The sequence below is a fragment of the Copidosoma floridanum genome, unplaced genomic scaffold (genome assembly GCF_036245765.1).
Source record: "Copidosoma floridanum isolate Cflo_tuat_1 unplaced genomic scaffold, Cflo_Japanese_pri ptg000019l, whole genome shotgun sequence".
In the NCBI taxonomy this organism is placed as follows: Eukaryota; Metazoa; Arthropoda; class Insecta; order Hymenoptera; family Encyrtidae; genus Copidosoma; species Copidosoma floridanum.
This window is the reverse complement of record NW_028321896.1, coordinates 4,840,882-4,855,875: the sequence shown is the minus strand read 5'-3', so window position 1 is coordinate 4,855,875 and position 14,994 is coordinate 4,840,882. Positions and strand designations below refer to the sequence as shown.

The 14,994-nt window shown below is 34.2% G+C and overlaps 2 protein-coding genes across 2 annotated transcripts; both read right to left on the bottom strand.

Moving 5' to 3' along the window:
• Nucleotides 1-3,092: 3,092 nt before the first annotated feature.
• On the bottom strand, nt 3,093-6,442 carry LOC149374513 (regulator of chromosome condensation-like). The gene is made up of 8 exons (XM_089592728.1): nt 6,223-6,442; nt 5,943-6,071; nt 5,659-5,778; nt 5,376-5,495; nt 4,846-5,222; nt 4,360-4,726; nt 4,010-4,282; nt 3,093-3,928 (listed from the first exon to the last, which is right to left on the bottom strand). Coding segments are annotated over exons 1-8 (1,560 nt in total). The 5' UTR covers nt 6,224-6,442; the 3' UTR covers nt 3,093-3,755.
• A 3,313-nt stretch (nt 6,443-9,755) lies between these two features.
• On the bottom strand, nt 9,756-13,199 carry LOC149374512 (regulator of chromosome condensation-like). Its single transcript, XM_089592715.1, has 8 exons — nt 12,980-13,199; nt 12,700-12,828; nt 12,416-12,535; nt 12,133-12,252; nt 11,603-11,979; nt 11,117-11,483; nt 10,767-11,039; nt 9,756-10,685 (listed from the first exon to the last, which is right to left on the bottom strand). Coding segments are annotated over exons 1-8 (1,560 nt in total). The 5' UTR covers nt 12,981-13,199; the 3' UTR covers nt 9,756-10,512.
• Nucleotides 13,200-14,994: the final 1,795 nt, after the last annotated feature.

The following is a 14,994-nucleotide window of genomic DNA, read 5'->3' as shown; positions in this document are numbered from 1 at the left end:
AGGGCTGGACAGGCCACTTTCTCTTTAGTCCAACTCCGTGATTGGCTCAAGTGCAGACCGCCCAAAAGCCGATGAGCTGTCAACTATAGAGGGGATATGTTACTCATGAGGGTATTGGTATAAAACTCATTCGTCAGATGGCGCCACCGTGCTATGTATTTGTTTATTCTCTTAAAAATAATTTAATTCCAAAATTTATTCTCTTTCTCTCCATTGATTTGAATTTTTGCTTTCGCTGTAGATTTAAAATTTAAGACAATGCGAATTCCAATTTTTTAGTATCATATTGGCGATATGACACGTCTTTTACAACATGTAGGACCATTTCACTCAATAACTATTACGATGTGATTCTTCATTTAGTTTTTTTATATCGTTGATGCTGTTAATTATCCAGAAAAGCAAACTAACAATTCAATAGAATGAGCATTTTGTTTAAAAGCTTTATGAGAAAGGATTGACTAAAATCGTTAACCAGTTAAATTAAACATATGTACAGTCATGTTGGTTGCAATATTCCGATATGAATTCAAAATGTATACTCTAGCGCTAATAGAAATTATCGATCTAAATGGAGAATACACGCAAGCAAATTTTAATTGCAAAATAGTATTGAACGTTAAACGTATATAGTGGAAAAAATGGATGTTTCTTCGGAGGAAATTTAAGTTTCTGAAAGGAGCCCAATTTAGAATTCTTCTGGTAACTACTTGATAAGAACGATAGTTTCCAAGTACAATTAACTAATTGCAGGTAGTTGGTGAAATTTCCGATCGACGAGTTTAAAAATAACAGATAATAACAGATATATTTCATGCCAATAAAGATACTATCTATCTTTATTCTCTTTCTCTCCATTAATTTGAATTTTTGCTTCTGCTGTAGGTTTAAGTTTTAAGACAATGCGAATTCCAATTTTTTAGTATCATATTGGCGATATGACACGTCTTTTACAACATGTAGGACCATTTCACTCAATAACTATTACGATGTAATTCTTCATTTAGTTTTTTTATATCGTTGATGCTGTTAATTATCCAGAAAAGCAGACTAACAATTCAATAGAATGAGCATTTTGTTTAAAAGCTTTATGAGAAAGGATTGACTAAAATCGTTAACCAGTTAAATTAAACATATGTACAGTCATGTTGGTTGCAATATTCCGATATGAATTCAAAATGTATACTCTAGCGCTAATAGAAATTATCGATCTAAATGGAGAATACACGCAAGCAAATTTTAATTGCAAAATAGTATTGAACGTTAAACGTATATAGTGGAAAAAATGGATGTTTCTTCGGAGGAAATTTAAGTTTCTGAAAGGAGCCCAATTTAGAATTCTTCTGGTAACTACTTGATAAGAACGATAGTTTCCAAGTACAATTAACTAATTGCAGGTAGTTGGTGAAATTTCCGATCGACGAGTTTCAAAATAACAGATAATAACAGATATATTTCATGCCAATAAAGATACTATCTATCTTTATTCTCTTTCTCTCCATTAATTTGAATTTTTGCTTCTGCTGTAAATTTAAGTTTTAAGACAATGCGAATTCCAATTTTTTAGTATCATATTGGCGATATGACACGTCTTTTACAACATGTAGGACCATTTCACTCAATAACTATTACGATGTAATTCTTCATTTAGTTTTTTTATATCGTTGATGCTGTTAATTATCCAGAAAAGCAGACTAACAATTCAATAGAATGAGCATTTTGTTTGTAAGCTTTATGAGAAAGGATTGACTAAAATCGTTAACCAGTTAAATTAAACATATGTACAGTCATGTTGGTTGCAATATTCCGATATGAATTCAAAATATATACTCTAGCGCTAATAGAAATTATCGATCTAAATGGAGAATACACGCAAGCAAATTTTAATTGCAAAATAGTATTGAACGTTAAACGTATATAGTGGAAAAAATGGATGTTTCTTCGGAGGAAAGTTAAGTTTCTGAAAGGAGCCCAATTTAGAATTCTTCTGGTAACTACTTGATAAGAACGATAGTTTCCAAGTACAATTAACTAATTGCAGGTAGTTGGTGAAATTTCCGATCGACGAGTTTAAAAATAAAAGAGATAAGGTATATCTGTTTGGATAGTTTTGAAATTTCTACTTTCGTGAGTTGCACAGTCATCCATGACACGCGTTACACGGGGAAAATACTGTTTTTATCAAATCGGCTTGATAAGAACGACAGTTTCCAAGTACAATTAACTAATTGCAGGTAGTTGGTGAAATTTCCGATCGACGAGTTTCAAAATAAAAGAGATAAGGTATATCTGTTTGGATAGTATTGAAATTACTACTTTCGTGAGTTGCACAGTCATCCATGTTATGAAAACATAATACTTTGGAAAATTGTGTATCAGCAACCTGTGGCAGAAAAAAAAAAAAATCTACCTTAAAAAGACACAATTGGATGCAACGTCTTGTACATAATATTTTACTCTTGTAAATAAAAAAAAATCGATCCACAAAAAAACAAATGTTTGATTGATTGTTTATCTTTCTTTTTTCTTCTTGATACATTATTATTCTATTATTTACTATCGACGACCTCATTTTCCTTTCATTTTTACTATATTGAGTTTTTGCTCGCAAGGTGCGTATTAATTATTAGGATAAAAATTTTTTATAATACACTTCATTTGAAAAGTAACAAAATAATAAAGGCTGTAAAAATAATTTTGTGACTTTCAAAAGAGGATTTTATTTTTTTGCAGAATATTACCGTGTATTTCTTTTTCAGGACTTTAAAATAATATATTATTATCATTGATTTAAAATGGATCTTCAGTCAATGATACATGGCTATAATTTCTTTGTAATCAAACTTACACGGTTTTAAAAAAATCATTGCTCGATATAGTAATAAACATATTGACAATGAATAAGAAACATTTTTAATCAGTTTTTAATAAGTTAGCGGAGTATCTTTAAAAAAATGTGGCTCCAACATCAATACGAGAAATGAAACAATAGCTTTATAGTAAAATAATACAAAAAAATTTTATTAAAAATACTATTTTACAAGAGATGGATATTTTCACATCGCAAGGCACAGATTAACATTAACGTCCCAACATCCTTTAAAGAGTCACAAAATGCTAAAAATATAATACCGTACTTTAACCAAAGTACAAATTTTCATTCATTTATGTAAGGGCACAAATAACCGCGTAAATACATCAAAAAAAGATACCGACAAAATAGTCAGATAATATCTAGCTTCTGCACTTAAGATACGATGTTGCTAGTAGTAACAAACAAAATGATAACTGTTGTAAAAATCTTACAATTCAAAATATTGTAACAAGTTCATTAAAATCTTTATACATTTATACAATTAATTACATATGTATACTATCATGGTACTAATCGTGCAGACAACTTATTCAAAGATTTGGGCATGCAGTAGTTGTTACACAAGTCCGTAGTTGACCATAAATAATAAGTAAGAATCGTACGCCTCGAATCAGTAGTAACTTTAGCACCTCACATTATTGTTACGATAAATATGATTATTCACTGTAAATTTCCAAGTCACTAAATTTTTTAAAAATAATAATCACACCAACGTGTATCAAAGCAACAACACACTAAGATGTTCAAATTGACATTTGGTTTTGATACCACTAATTACGTATTTCCATAATAACTAAATATTTAAGTAATCTAGAATTCATTGAAAGAAAAAACTAACTAAAATGTATGTCTTGATCCTAGTTTTGAAATATACAAATAATTATTCGATGCTTTTCTTTGCAAGAATAATAGTATGCTGTCCTCCGCCAGAAACTCGAAGAACCTCAACTTCTTTCACATATTTGGATTCAATTAATCTGGGTTCTAAAATATCGTCTTCTTCTCCAGTACCAAGCTGGCCTTCAGAGCCCATTCCCCAGGCGTATAGTTTTCCTGTAACAAAATTTTCGAGCTTATAGATAAATTTTTACTTTATATAGTGTGATTAGTCGAGAGGTTGTAGTACTTATTTACCGTTTTCTGTTACAGCAAAAGACTGAGCAGTACCAGCTGCAACATCTATGCATTTGGTATTACTTAGTTTGGGTACGAGTACAAGTTCTGTGGCATCTTCACTCATAATGCCAAGACCTAGTCTTCCATACTCTTTCCTTCCCAAAACGTACACTTGCCCTTTATCGTCTAAAGCAATAGTGTGATGCTGTCCCGAGCTAATTTGAACCCATTTACGTCCACTAAACGTATCTGACACTTTAGGGTGGAAGGACTTGTCGCAATTTTTGAGACCTGCAATTGAATACAAAATTAAAAATTAAAATAAGATTGAAATTAAATATTAAAAATTCATACAATACTTAACGTACCAATTTGACCGTAGTTATTTAGGCCAAATACATACAGATTATCCGTATTCGCATCCTTGGCAAAGGTAGCATAGCTACCGGCCCATATGTTTTCAATTTCTACTTTTTTATTTATTTTGAAATAAACTTGATCAGGTGTCAGCAATTTGTTACCACCTCGACCACTGTGTCTATCTGTTTTTCGTTCAGGTAACCGTCCAAGTTGGCCTTGTTCACCGCAACCACAGGTTAAAACTTTTCTGGTATTATCCAGTAAAACCAAGTGGTCGGATCCAGAAGCAATTTTAATGAACTTTTTATTGGATAAAATTTGTACTGGAGCACTTTCTTTGTTTTTCGTCAATAGTCCAAGTGTTCCATGTGAATCCTAAAAATTGTTTCAATTTTAGTAAACAACATACAACTAATTGTACCATCTGTTATTATGTATGAATTTAATGGAAATTGTATGGATTATAACTATGATTTGGGAAATTGATTACTCACCCGAAAGGATCCCCAAACGAAAACTCTTCCGTCCTCCATTAACGCGGCACTGTGCGAGTCTCCTGCCGTCACCTGAATCGCACGTCCAGGTAAATCCACGAGTCCAGGAGTAGCTTCACTGCCCTCGGTTGTGTCTCTACCGAGGGCTCCCTCATCGTTGCAGCCGAACGTGACTACTTTTCCCTCATCCGTGAGGCAAACGTTGTGCATACCACTTCCTGCTATGGAAACCATATTCAGGAAGTGTGGCACTTGAGCAAACCGTGTTTTTTCCAGGATGTCGTCACCCAAGCCAAGTTGGCCTGTGTCTCCTTGACCGCAGGTAAGAATGATACCACTTGTGGTCACTTGACGGAGAAGCTCTTTAACTTTAGGATCTGAAAGTTGTTACTTATTATTAATCGGGGAACACTAGATCATTAAATGTCATCAATGTGGAAACAAGAAAGACTGCATCCACGTTTCATTATGCAAACCACAAAAAGTTCCTGCAATGTGCCTGGAATTTTGCAAAACAAACAATTACGTACCATCATTCTGGAATACCTCAGGCTTCTTTCTTGAGGTTTTAGCCCGTTTCACAGGCATGGCCACGTTGTCTTGCGAATCTGGAGATTTGCGCTTGTTGGTCACTTTTATCTTCAGTGGCCCTGAAAAATTTAATATATCATTATCTAGGGAACACTAGGTTCTTGTAAGTCGTTAATCAATTGAACTATAGAAAGCTGTGTGGAAACACGAAAGACTGCATTTACCTTGCTGCTCATGCAAACCACAGAAAGTTCTTGCAATATGCTTGGAAAAATTACATACCATTATTTTGGGATACTTCAGGCTTCTTTCCGGAGGTTTTAGCCTTTTTCACAGGCATGGCTACGTTGGCTTGCGAATCTGGAGATTTGCGCTTGTTGGTCACTTTTATCTTTAGTGGCCCTGAAAAATGTAATATATCGTTTATCTAGGGAACACTAGGTTCTTGTAATTCGTTAATCAATTGAACTATACAAAGCTGTGTGGAAACACGAAAGACTGCGTTTACCTTGCTGCTCATGCAAACCACAGAAAGTTCCTGCAATATGCTTGGAAAAATTACATACCATTATTTTGGGATACTTCAGGCTTCTTTCCGGAGGTTTTAGCCTTTTTCACAGGCATGGCTACGTTGGCTTGCGAATCCGGAGATTTGCGCTTGTTAGAGGTATTGGTCACTTTTTTTTTCGACGGCACTGTGGAGAACGAAAACAAAATAAATAATTAAGTAACTGTACGACATACTTGAATAAACAAAGTGCCACATGAATTATAGTATCCATGCCTCGGTAAAAGTTAATCGAAATACAAGAAAACGACATAGAAGTAAGTATACCGTTTACGTACTTATTCTTTTTTTTGACAACGACAGAGTTTGCGTTTGCACTGCGATGAACGATGACAGGCACTCTCTCGAGAGGCTTACCGCCAAAACAGTCGGAACGGCTCAACGGATATATATGTCTCAAACAATGCTTTGCTTGCAAGGCACAGCTGGAGCTGAGGTATACTTTGGAATTCAAAGATCTACTGCTTTAACACGTGCTCTGATCGCGTATTTATAGGCACTGCTACTTACACCTACCCCTACTTGACGCATCAATACTCGCCGCCGTCAACCGCCGTCACCGCACGCTACGACCAATGGCGCTCATGGTAGAACGAATGAGCAAACGATCAGCCAATCGCAGGGCTGGACAGGCCACTTTCTCTTTAGTCCAACTCCGTGATTGGCTCAAGTGCAGACCGCCCAAAAGCCGATGAGCTGTCAACTATAGAGGGGATATGTTACTCATGAGGGTATTGGTATAAAACTCATTCGTCAGATGGCGCCACCGTGCTATGTATTTGTTTATTCTCTTAAAAATAATTTAATTCCAAAATTTATTCTCTTTCTCTCCATTGATTTGAATTTTTGCTTTCGCTGTAGATTTAAAATTTAAGACAATGCGAATTCCAATTTTTTAGTATCATATTGGCGATATGACACGTCTTTTACAACATGTAGGACCATTTCACTCAATAACTATTACGATGTGATTCTTCATTTAGTTTTTTTATATCGTTGATGCTGTTAATTATCCAGAAAAGCAAACTAACAATTCAATAGAATGAGCATTTTGTTTAAAAGCTTTATGAGAAAGGATTGACTAAAATCGTTAACCAGTTAAATTAAACATATGTACAGTCATGTTGGTTGCAATATTCCGATATGAATTCAAAATGTATACTCTAGCGCTAATAGAAATTATCGATCTAAATGGAGAATACACGCAAGCAAATTTTAATTGCAAAATAGTATTGAACGTTAAACGTATATAGTGGAAAAAATGGATGTTTCTTCGGAGGAAATTTAAGTTTCTGAAAGGAGCCCAATTTAGAATTCTTCTGGTAACTACTTGATAAGAACGATAGTTTCCAAGTACAATTAACTAATTGCAGGTAGTTGGTGAAATTTCCGGTCGACGAGTTTCAAAATAAAAGAGATAAGGTATATCTGTTTGGATAGTTTTGAAATTTCTACTTTCGTGAGTTGCACAGTCATCCATGACACGCGTTACACGGGGAAAATACTGTTTTTATCAAGTCGGCTTGATAAGAACGAAAGTTTCCAAGTACAATTAACTAATTGCAGGTAGTTGGTGAAATTTCCGATCGACGAGTTTCAAAATAACAGATAATAACAGATATATTTCATGCCAATAAAGATACTATCTATCTTTATTCTCTTTCTCTCCATTAATTTGAATTTTTGCTTCTGCTGTAGGTTTAAGTTTTAAGACAATGCGAATTCCAATTTTTTAGTATCATATTGGCGATATGACACGTCTTTTACAACATGTAGGACCATTTCACTCAATAACTATTACGATGTAATTCTTCATTTAGTTTTTTTATATCGTTGATGCTGTTAATTATCCAGAAAAGCAGACTAACAATTCAATAGAATGAGCATTTTGTTTAAAAGCTTTATGAGAAAGGATTGACTAAAATCGTTAACCAGTTAAATTAAACATATGTACAGTCATGTTGGTTGCAATATTCCGATATGAATTCAAAATATATACTCTAGCGCTAATAGAAATTATCGATCTAAATGGAGAATACACGCAAGCAAATTTTAATTGCAAAATAGTATTGAACGTTAAACGTATATAGTGGAAAAAATGGATGTTTCTTCGGAGGAAATTTAAGTTTCTGAAAGGAGCCCAATTTAGAATTCTTCTGGTAACTACTTGATAAGAACGATAGTTTCCAAGTACAATTAACTAATTGCAGGTAGTTGGTGAAATTTCCGATCGACGAGTTTCAAAATAACAGATAATAACAGATATATTTCATGCCAATAAAGATACTATCTATCTTTATTCTCTTTCTCTCCATTAATTTGAATTTTTGCTTCTGCTGTAAATTTAAGTTTTAAGACAATGCGAATTCCAATTTTTTAGTATCATATTGGCGATATGACACGTCTTTTACAACATGTAGGACCATTTCACTCAATAACTATTACGATGTAATTCTTCATTTAGTTTTTTTATATCGTTGATGCTGTTAATTATCCAGAAAAGCAGACTAACAATTCAATAGAATGAGCATTTTGTTTGTAAGCTTTATGAGAAAGGATTGACTAAAATCGTTAACCAGTTAAATTAAACATATGTACAGTCATGTTGGTTGCAATATTCCGATATGAATTCAAAATATATACTCTAGCGCTAATAGAAATTATCGATCTAAATGGAGAATACACGCAAGCAAATTTTAATTGCAAAATAGTATTGAACGTTAAACGTATATAGTGGAAAAAATGGATGTTTCTTCGGAGGAAAGTTAAGTTTCTGAAAGGAGCCCAATTTAGAATTCTTCTGGTAACTACTTGATAAGAACGATAGTTTCCAAGTACAATTAACTAATTGCAGGTAGTTGGTGAAATTTCCGATCGACGAGTTTCAAAATAAAAGAGATAAGGTATATCTGTTTGGATAGTTTTGAAATTTCTACTTTCGTGAGTTGCACAGTCATCCATGACACGCGTTACACGGGGAAAATACTGTTTTTATCAAATCGGCTTGATAAGAACGACAGTTTCCAAGTACAATTAACTAATTGCAGGTAGTTGGTGAAATTTCCGATCGACGAGTTTCAAAATAAAAGAGATAAGGTATATCTGTTTGGATAGTATTGAAATTACTACTTTCGTGAGTTGCACAGTCATCCATGTTATGAAAACATAATACTTTGGAAAATTGTGTATCAGCAACCTGTGGCAGAAAAAAAAAAAAATCTACCTTAAAAAGACACAATTGGATGCAACGTCTTGTACATAATATTTTACTCTTGTAAATAAAAAAAAATCGATCCACAAAAAAACAAATGTTTGATTGATTGTTTATCTTTCTTTTTTCTTCTTGATACATTATTATTCTATTATTTACTATCGACGACCTCATTTTCCTTTCATTTTTACTATATTGAGTTTTTGCTCGCAAGGTGCGTATTAATTATTAGGATAAAAATTTTTTATAATACACTTCATTTGAAAAGTAACAAAATAATAAAGGCTGTAAAAATAATTTTGTGACTTTCAAAAGAGGATTTTATTTTTTTGCAGAATATTACCGTGTATTTCTTTTTCAGGACTTTAAAATAATATATTATTATCATTGATTTAAAATGGATCTTCAGTCAATGATACATGGCTATAATTTCTTTGTAATCAAACTTACACGGTTTTAAAAAAATCATTGCTCGATATAGTAATAAACATATTGACAATGAATAAGAAACATTTTTAATCAGTTTTTAATAAGTTAGCGGAGTATCTTTAAAAAAATGTGGCTCCAACATCAATACGAGAAATGAAACAATAGCTTTATAGTAAAATAATACAAAAAAATTTTATTAAAAATACTATTTTACAAGAGATGGATATTTTCACATCGCAAGGCACAGATTAACATTAACGTCTCAACATCCTTTAAAGAGTCACAAAATGCTAAAAATATAATACCGTACTTTAACCAAAGTACAAATTTTCATTCATTTATGTAAGGGCACAAATAACCGCGTAAATACATCAAAAAAAGATACCGACAAAATAGTCAGATAATATCTAGCTTCTGCACTTAAGATACGATGTTGCTAGTAGTAACAAACAAAATGATAACTGTTGTAAAAATCTTACAATTCAAAATATTGTAACAAGTTCATTAAAATCTTTATACATTTATACAATTAATTACATATGTATACTATCATGGTACTAATCGTGCAGACAACTTATTCAAAGATTTGGGCATGCAGTAGTTGTTACACAAGTCCGTAGTTGACCATAAATAATAAGTAAGAATCGTACGCCTCGAATCAGTAGTAACTTTAGCACCTCACATTATTGTTACGATAAATATGATTATTCACTGTAAATTTCCAAGTCACTAAATTTTTTAAAAATAATAATCACACCAACGTGTATCAAAGCAACAACACACTAAGATGTTCAAATTGACATTTGGTTTTGATACCACTAATTACGTATTTCCATAATAACTAAATATTTAAGTAATCTAGAATTCATTGAAAGAAAAAACTAACTAAAATGTATGTCTTGATCCTAGTTTTGAAATATACAAATAATTATTCGATGCTTTTCTTTGCAAGAATAATAGTATGCTGTCCTCCGCCAGAAACTCGAAGAACCTCAACTTCTTTCACATATTTGGATTCAATTAATCTGGGTTCTAAAATATCGTCTTCTTCTCCAGTACCAAGCTGGCCTTCAGAGCCCATTCCCCAGGCGTATAGTTTTCCTGTAACAAAATTTTCGAGCTTATAGATAAATTTTTACTTTATATAGTGTGATTAGTCGAGAGGTTGTAGTACTTATTTACCGTTTTCTGTTACAGCAAAAGACTGAGCAGTACCAGCTGCAACATCTATGCATTTGGTATTACTTAGTTTGGGTACGAGTACAAGTTCTGTGGCATCTTCACTCATAATGCCAAGACCTAGTCTTCCATACTCTTTCCTTCCCAAAACGTACACTTGCCCTTTATCGTCTAAAGCAATAGTGTGATGCTGTCCCGAGCTAATTTGAACCCATTTACGTCCACTAAACGTATCTGACACTTTAGGGTGGAAGGACTTGTCGCAATTTTTGAGACCTGCAATTGAATACAAAATTAAAAATTAAAATAAGATTGAAATTAAATATTGAAAATTCATACAATACTTAACGTACCAATTTGACCGTAGTTATTTAGGCCAAATACATACAGATTATCCGTATTCGCATCCTTGGCAAAGGTAGCATAGCTACCGGCCCATATGTTTTCAATTTCTACTTTTTTATTTATTTTGAAATAAACTTGATCAGGTGTCAGCAATTTGTTACCACCTCGACCACTGTGTCTATCTGTTTTTCGTTCAGGTAACCGTCCAAGTTGGCCTTGTTCACCGCAACCACAGGTTAAAACTTTTCTGGTATTATCCAGTAAAACCAAGTGGTCGGATCCAGAAGCAATTTTAATGGACTTTTTATTGGATAAAATTTGTACTGGAGCACTTTCTTTGTTTTTCGTCAATAGTCCAAGTGTTCCATGTGAATCCTAAAAATTGTTTCAATTTTAGTAAACAACATACAACTAATTGTACCATCTGTTATTATGTATGAATTTAATGGAAATTGTATGGATTATAACTATGATTTGGGAAATTGATTACTCACCCGAAAGGATCCCCAAACGAAAACTCTTCCGTCCTCCATTAACGCGGCACTGTGCGAGTCTCCTGCCGTCACCTGAATCGCACGTCCAGGTAAATCCACGAGTCCAGGAGTAGCTTCACTGCCCTCGGTTGTGTCTCTACCGAGGGCTCCCTCATCGTTGCAGCCGAACGTGACTACTTTTCCCTCATCCGTGAGGCAAACGTTGTGCATACCACTTCCTGCTATGGAAACCATATTCAGGAAGTGTGGCACTTGAGCAAACCGTGTTTTTTCCAGGATGTCGTCACCCAAGCCAAGTTGGCCTGTGTCTCCTTGACCGCAGGTAAGAATGATACCACTTGTGGTCACTTGACGGAGAAGCTCTTTAACTTTAGGATCTGAAAGTTGTTACTTATTATTAATCGGGGAACACTAGATCATTAAATGTCATCAATGTGGAAACAAGAAAGACTGCATCCACGTTTCATTATGCAAACCACAAAAAGTTCCTGCAATGTGCCTGGAATTTTGCAAAACAAACAATTACGTACCATCATTCTGGAATACCTCAGGCTTCTTTCTTGAGGTTTTAGCCCGTTTCACAGGCATGGCCACGTTGTCTTGCGAATCTGGAGATTTGCGCTTGTTGGTCACTTTTATCTTCAGTGGCCCTGAAAAATTTAATATATCATTATCTAGGGAACACTAGGTTCTTGTAAGTCGTTAATCAATTGAACTATAGAAAGCTGTGTGGAAACACGAAAGACTGCATTTACCTTGCTGCTCATGCAAACCACAGAAAGTTCTTGCAATATGCTTGGAAAAATTACATACCATTATTTTGGGATACTTCAGGCTTCTTTCCGGAGGTTTTAGCCTTTTTCACAGGCATGGCTACGTTGGCTTGCGAATCTGGAGATTTGCGCTTGTTGGTCACTTTTATCTTTAGTGGCCCTGAAAAATGTAATATATCGTTTATCTAGGGAACACTAGGTTCTTGTAATTCGTTAATCAATTGAACTATACAAAGCTGTGTGGAAACACGAAAGACTGCGTTTACCTTGCTGCTCATGCAAACCACAGAAAGTTCCTGCAATATGCTTGGAAAAATTACATACCATTATTTTGGGATACTTCAGGCTTCTTTCCGGAGGTTTTAGCCTTTTTCACAGGCATGGCTACGTTGGCTTGCGAATCCGGAGATTTGCGCTTGTTAGAGGTATTGGTCACTTTTTTTTTCGACGGCACTGTGGAGAACGAAAACAAAATAAATAATTAAGTAACTGTACGACATACTTGAATAAACAAAGTGCCACATGAATTATAGTATCCATGCCTCGGTAAAAGTTAATCGAAATACAAGAAAACGACATAGAAGTAAGTATACCGTTTACGTACTTATTCTTTTTTTTGACAACGACAGAGTTTGCGTTTGCACTGCGATGAACGATGACAGGCACTCTCTCGAGAGGCTTACCGCCAAAACAGTCGGAACGGCTCAACGGATATATATGTCTCAAACAATGCTTTGCTTGCAAGGCACAGCTGGAGCTGAGGTATACTTTGGAATTCAAAGATCTACTGCTTTAACACGTGCTCTGATCGCGTATTTATAGGCACTGCTACTTACACCTACCCCTACTTGACGCATCAATACTCGCCGCCGTCAACCGCCGTCACCGCACGCTACGACCAATGGCGCTCATGGTAGAACGAATGAGCAAACGATCAGCCAATCGCAGGGCTGGACAGGCCACTTTCTCTTTAGTCCAACTCCGTGATTGGCTCAAGTGCAGACCGCCCAAAAGCCGATGAGCTGTCAACTATAGAGGGGATATGTTACTCATGAGGGTATTGGTATAAAACTCATTCGTCAGATGGCGCCACCGTGCTATGTATTTGTTTATTCTCTTAAAAATAATTTAATTCCAAAATTTATTCTCTTTCTCTCCATTGATTTGAATTTTTGCTTTCGCTGTAGATTTAAAATTTAAGACAATGCGAATTCCAATTTTTTAGTATCATATTGGCGATATGACACGTCTTTTACAACATGTAGGACCATTTCACTCAATAACTATTACGATGTGATTCTTCATTTAGTTTTTTTATATCGTTGATGCTGTTAATTATCCAGAAAAGCAAACTAACAATTCAATAGAATGAGCATTTTGTTTAAAAGCTTTATGAGAAAGGATTGACTAAAATCGTTAACCAGTTAAATTAAACATATGTACAGTCATGTTGGTTGCAATATTCCGATATGAATTCAAAATGTATACTCTAGCGCTAATAGAAATTATCGATCTAAATGGAGAATACACGCAAGCAAATTTTAATTGCAAAATAGTATTGAACGTTAAACGTATATAGTGGAAAAAATGGATGTTTCTTCGGAGGAAATTTAAGTTTCTGAAAGGAGCCCAATTTAGAATTCTTCTGGTAACTACTTGATAAGAACGAAAGTTTCCAAGTACAATTAACTAATTGCAGGTAGTTGGTGAAATTTCCGATCGACGAGTTTCAAAATAACAGATAATAACAGATATATTTCATGCCAATAAAGATACTATCTATCTTTATTCTCTTTCTCTCCATTAATTTGAATTTTTGCTTCTGCTGTAGGTTTAAGTTTTAAGACAATGCGAATTCCAATTTTTTAGTATCATATTGGCGATATGACACGTCTTTTACAACATGTAGGACCATTTCACTCAATAACTATTACGATGTAATTCTTCATTTAGTTTTTTTATATCGTTGATGCTGTTAATTATCCAGAAAAGCAGACTAACAATTCAATAGAATGAGCATTTTGTTTAAAAGCTTTATGAGAAAGGATTGACTAAAATCGTTAACCAGTTAAATTAAACATATGTACAGTCATGTTGGTTGCAATATTCCGATATGAATTCAAAATATATACTCTAGCGCTAATAGAAATTATCGATCTAAATGGAGAATACACGCAAGCAAATTTTAATTGCAAAATAGTATTGAACGTTAAACGTATATAGTGGAAAAAATGGATGTTTCTTCGGAGGAAAGTTAAGTTTCTGAAAGGAGCCCAATTTAGAATTCTTCTGGTAACTACTTGATAAGAACGATAGTTTCCAAGTACAATTAACTAATTGCAGGTAGTTGGTGAAATTTCCGATCGACGAGTTTCAAAATAAAAGAGATAAGGTATATCTGTTTGGATAGTTTTGAAATTTCTACTTTCGTGAGTTGCACAGTCATCCATGACACGCGTTACACGGGGAAAATACTGTTTTTATCAAATCGGCTTGATAAGAACGACAGTTTCCAAGTACAATTAACTAATTGCAGGTAGTTGGTGAAATTTCCGATCGACGAGTTTCAAAATAAAAGAGATAAGGTATATCTGTTTGGATAGTTTTGAAATTTCTACT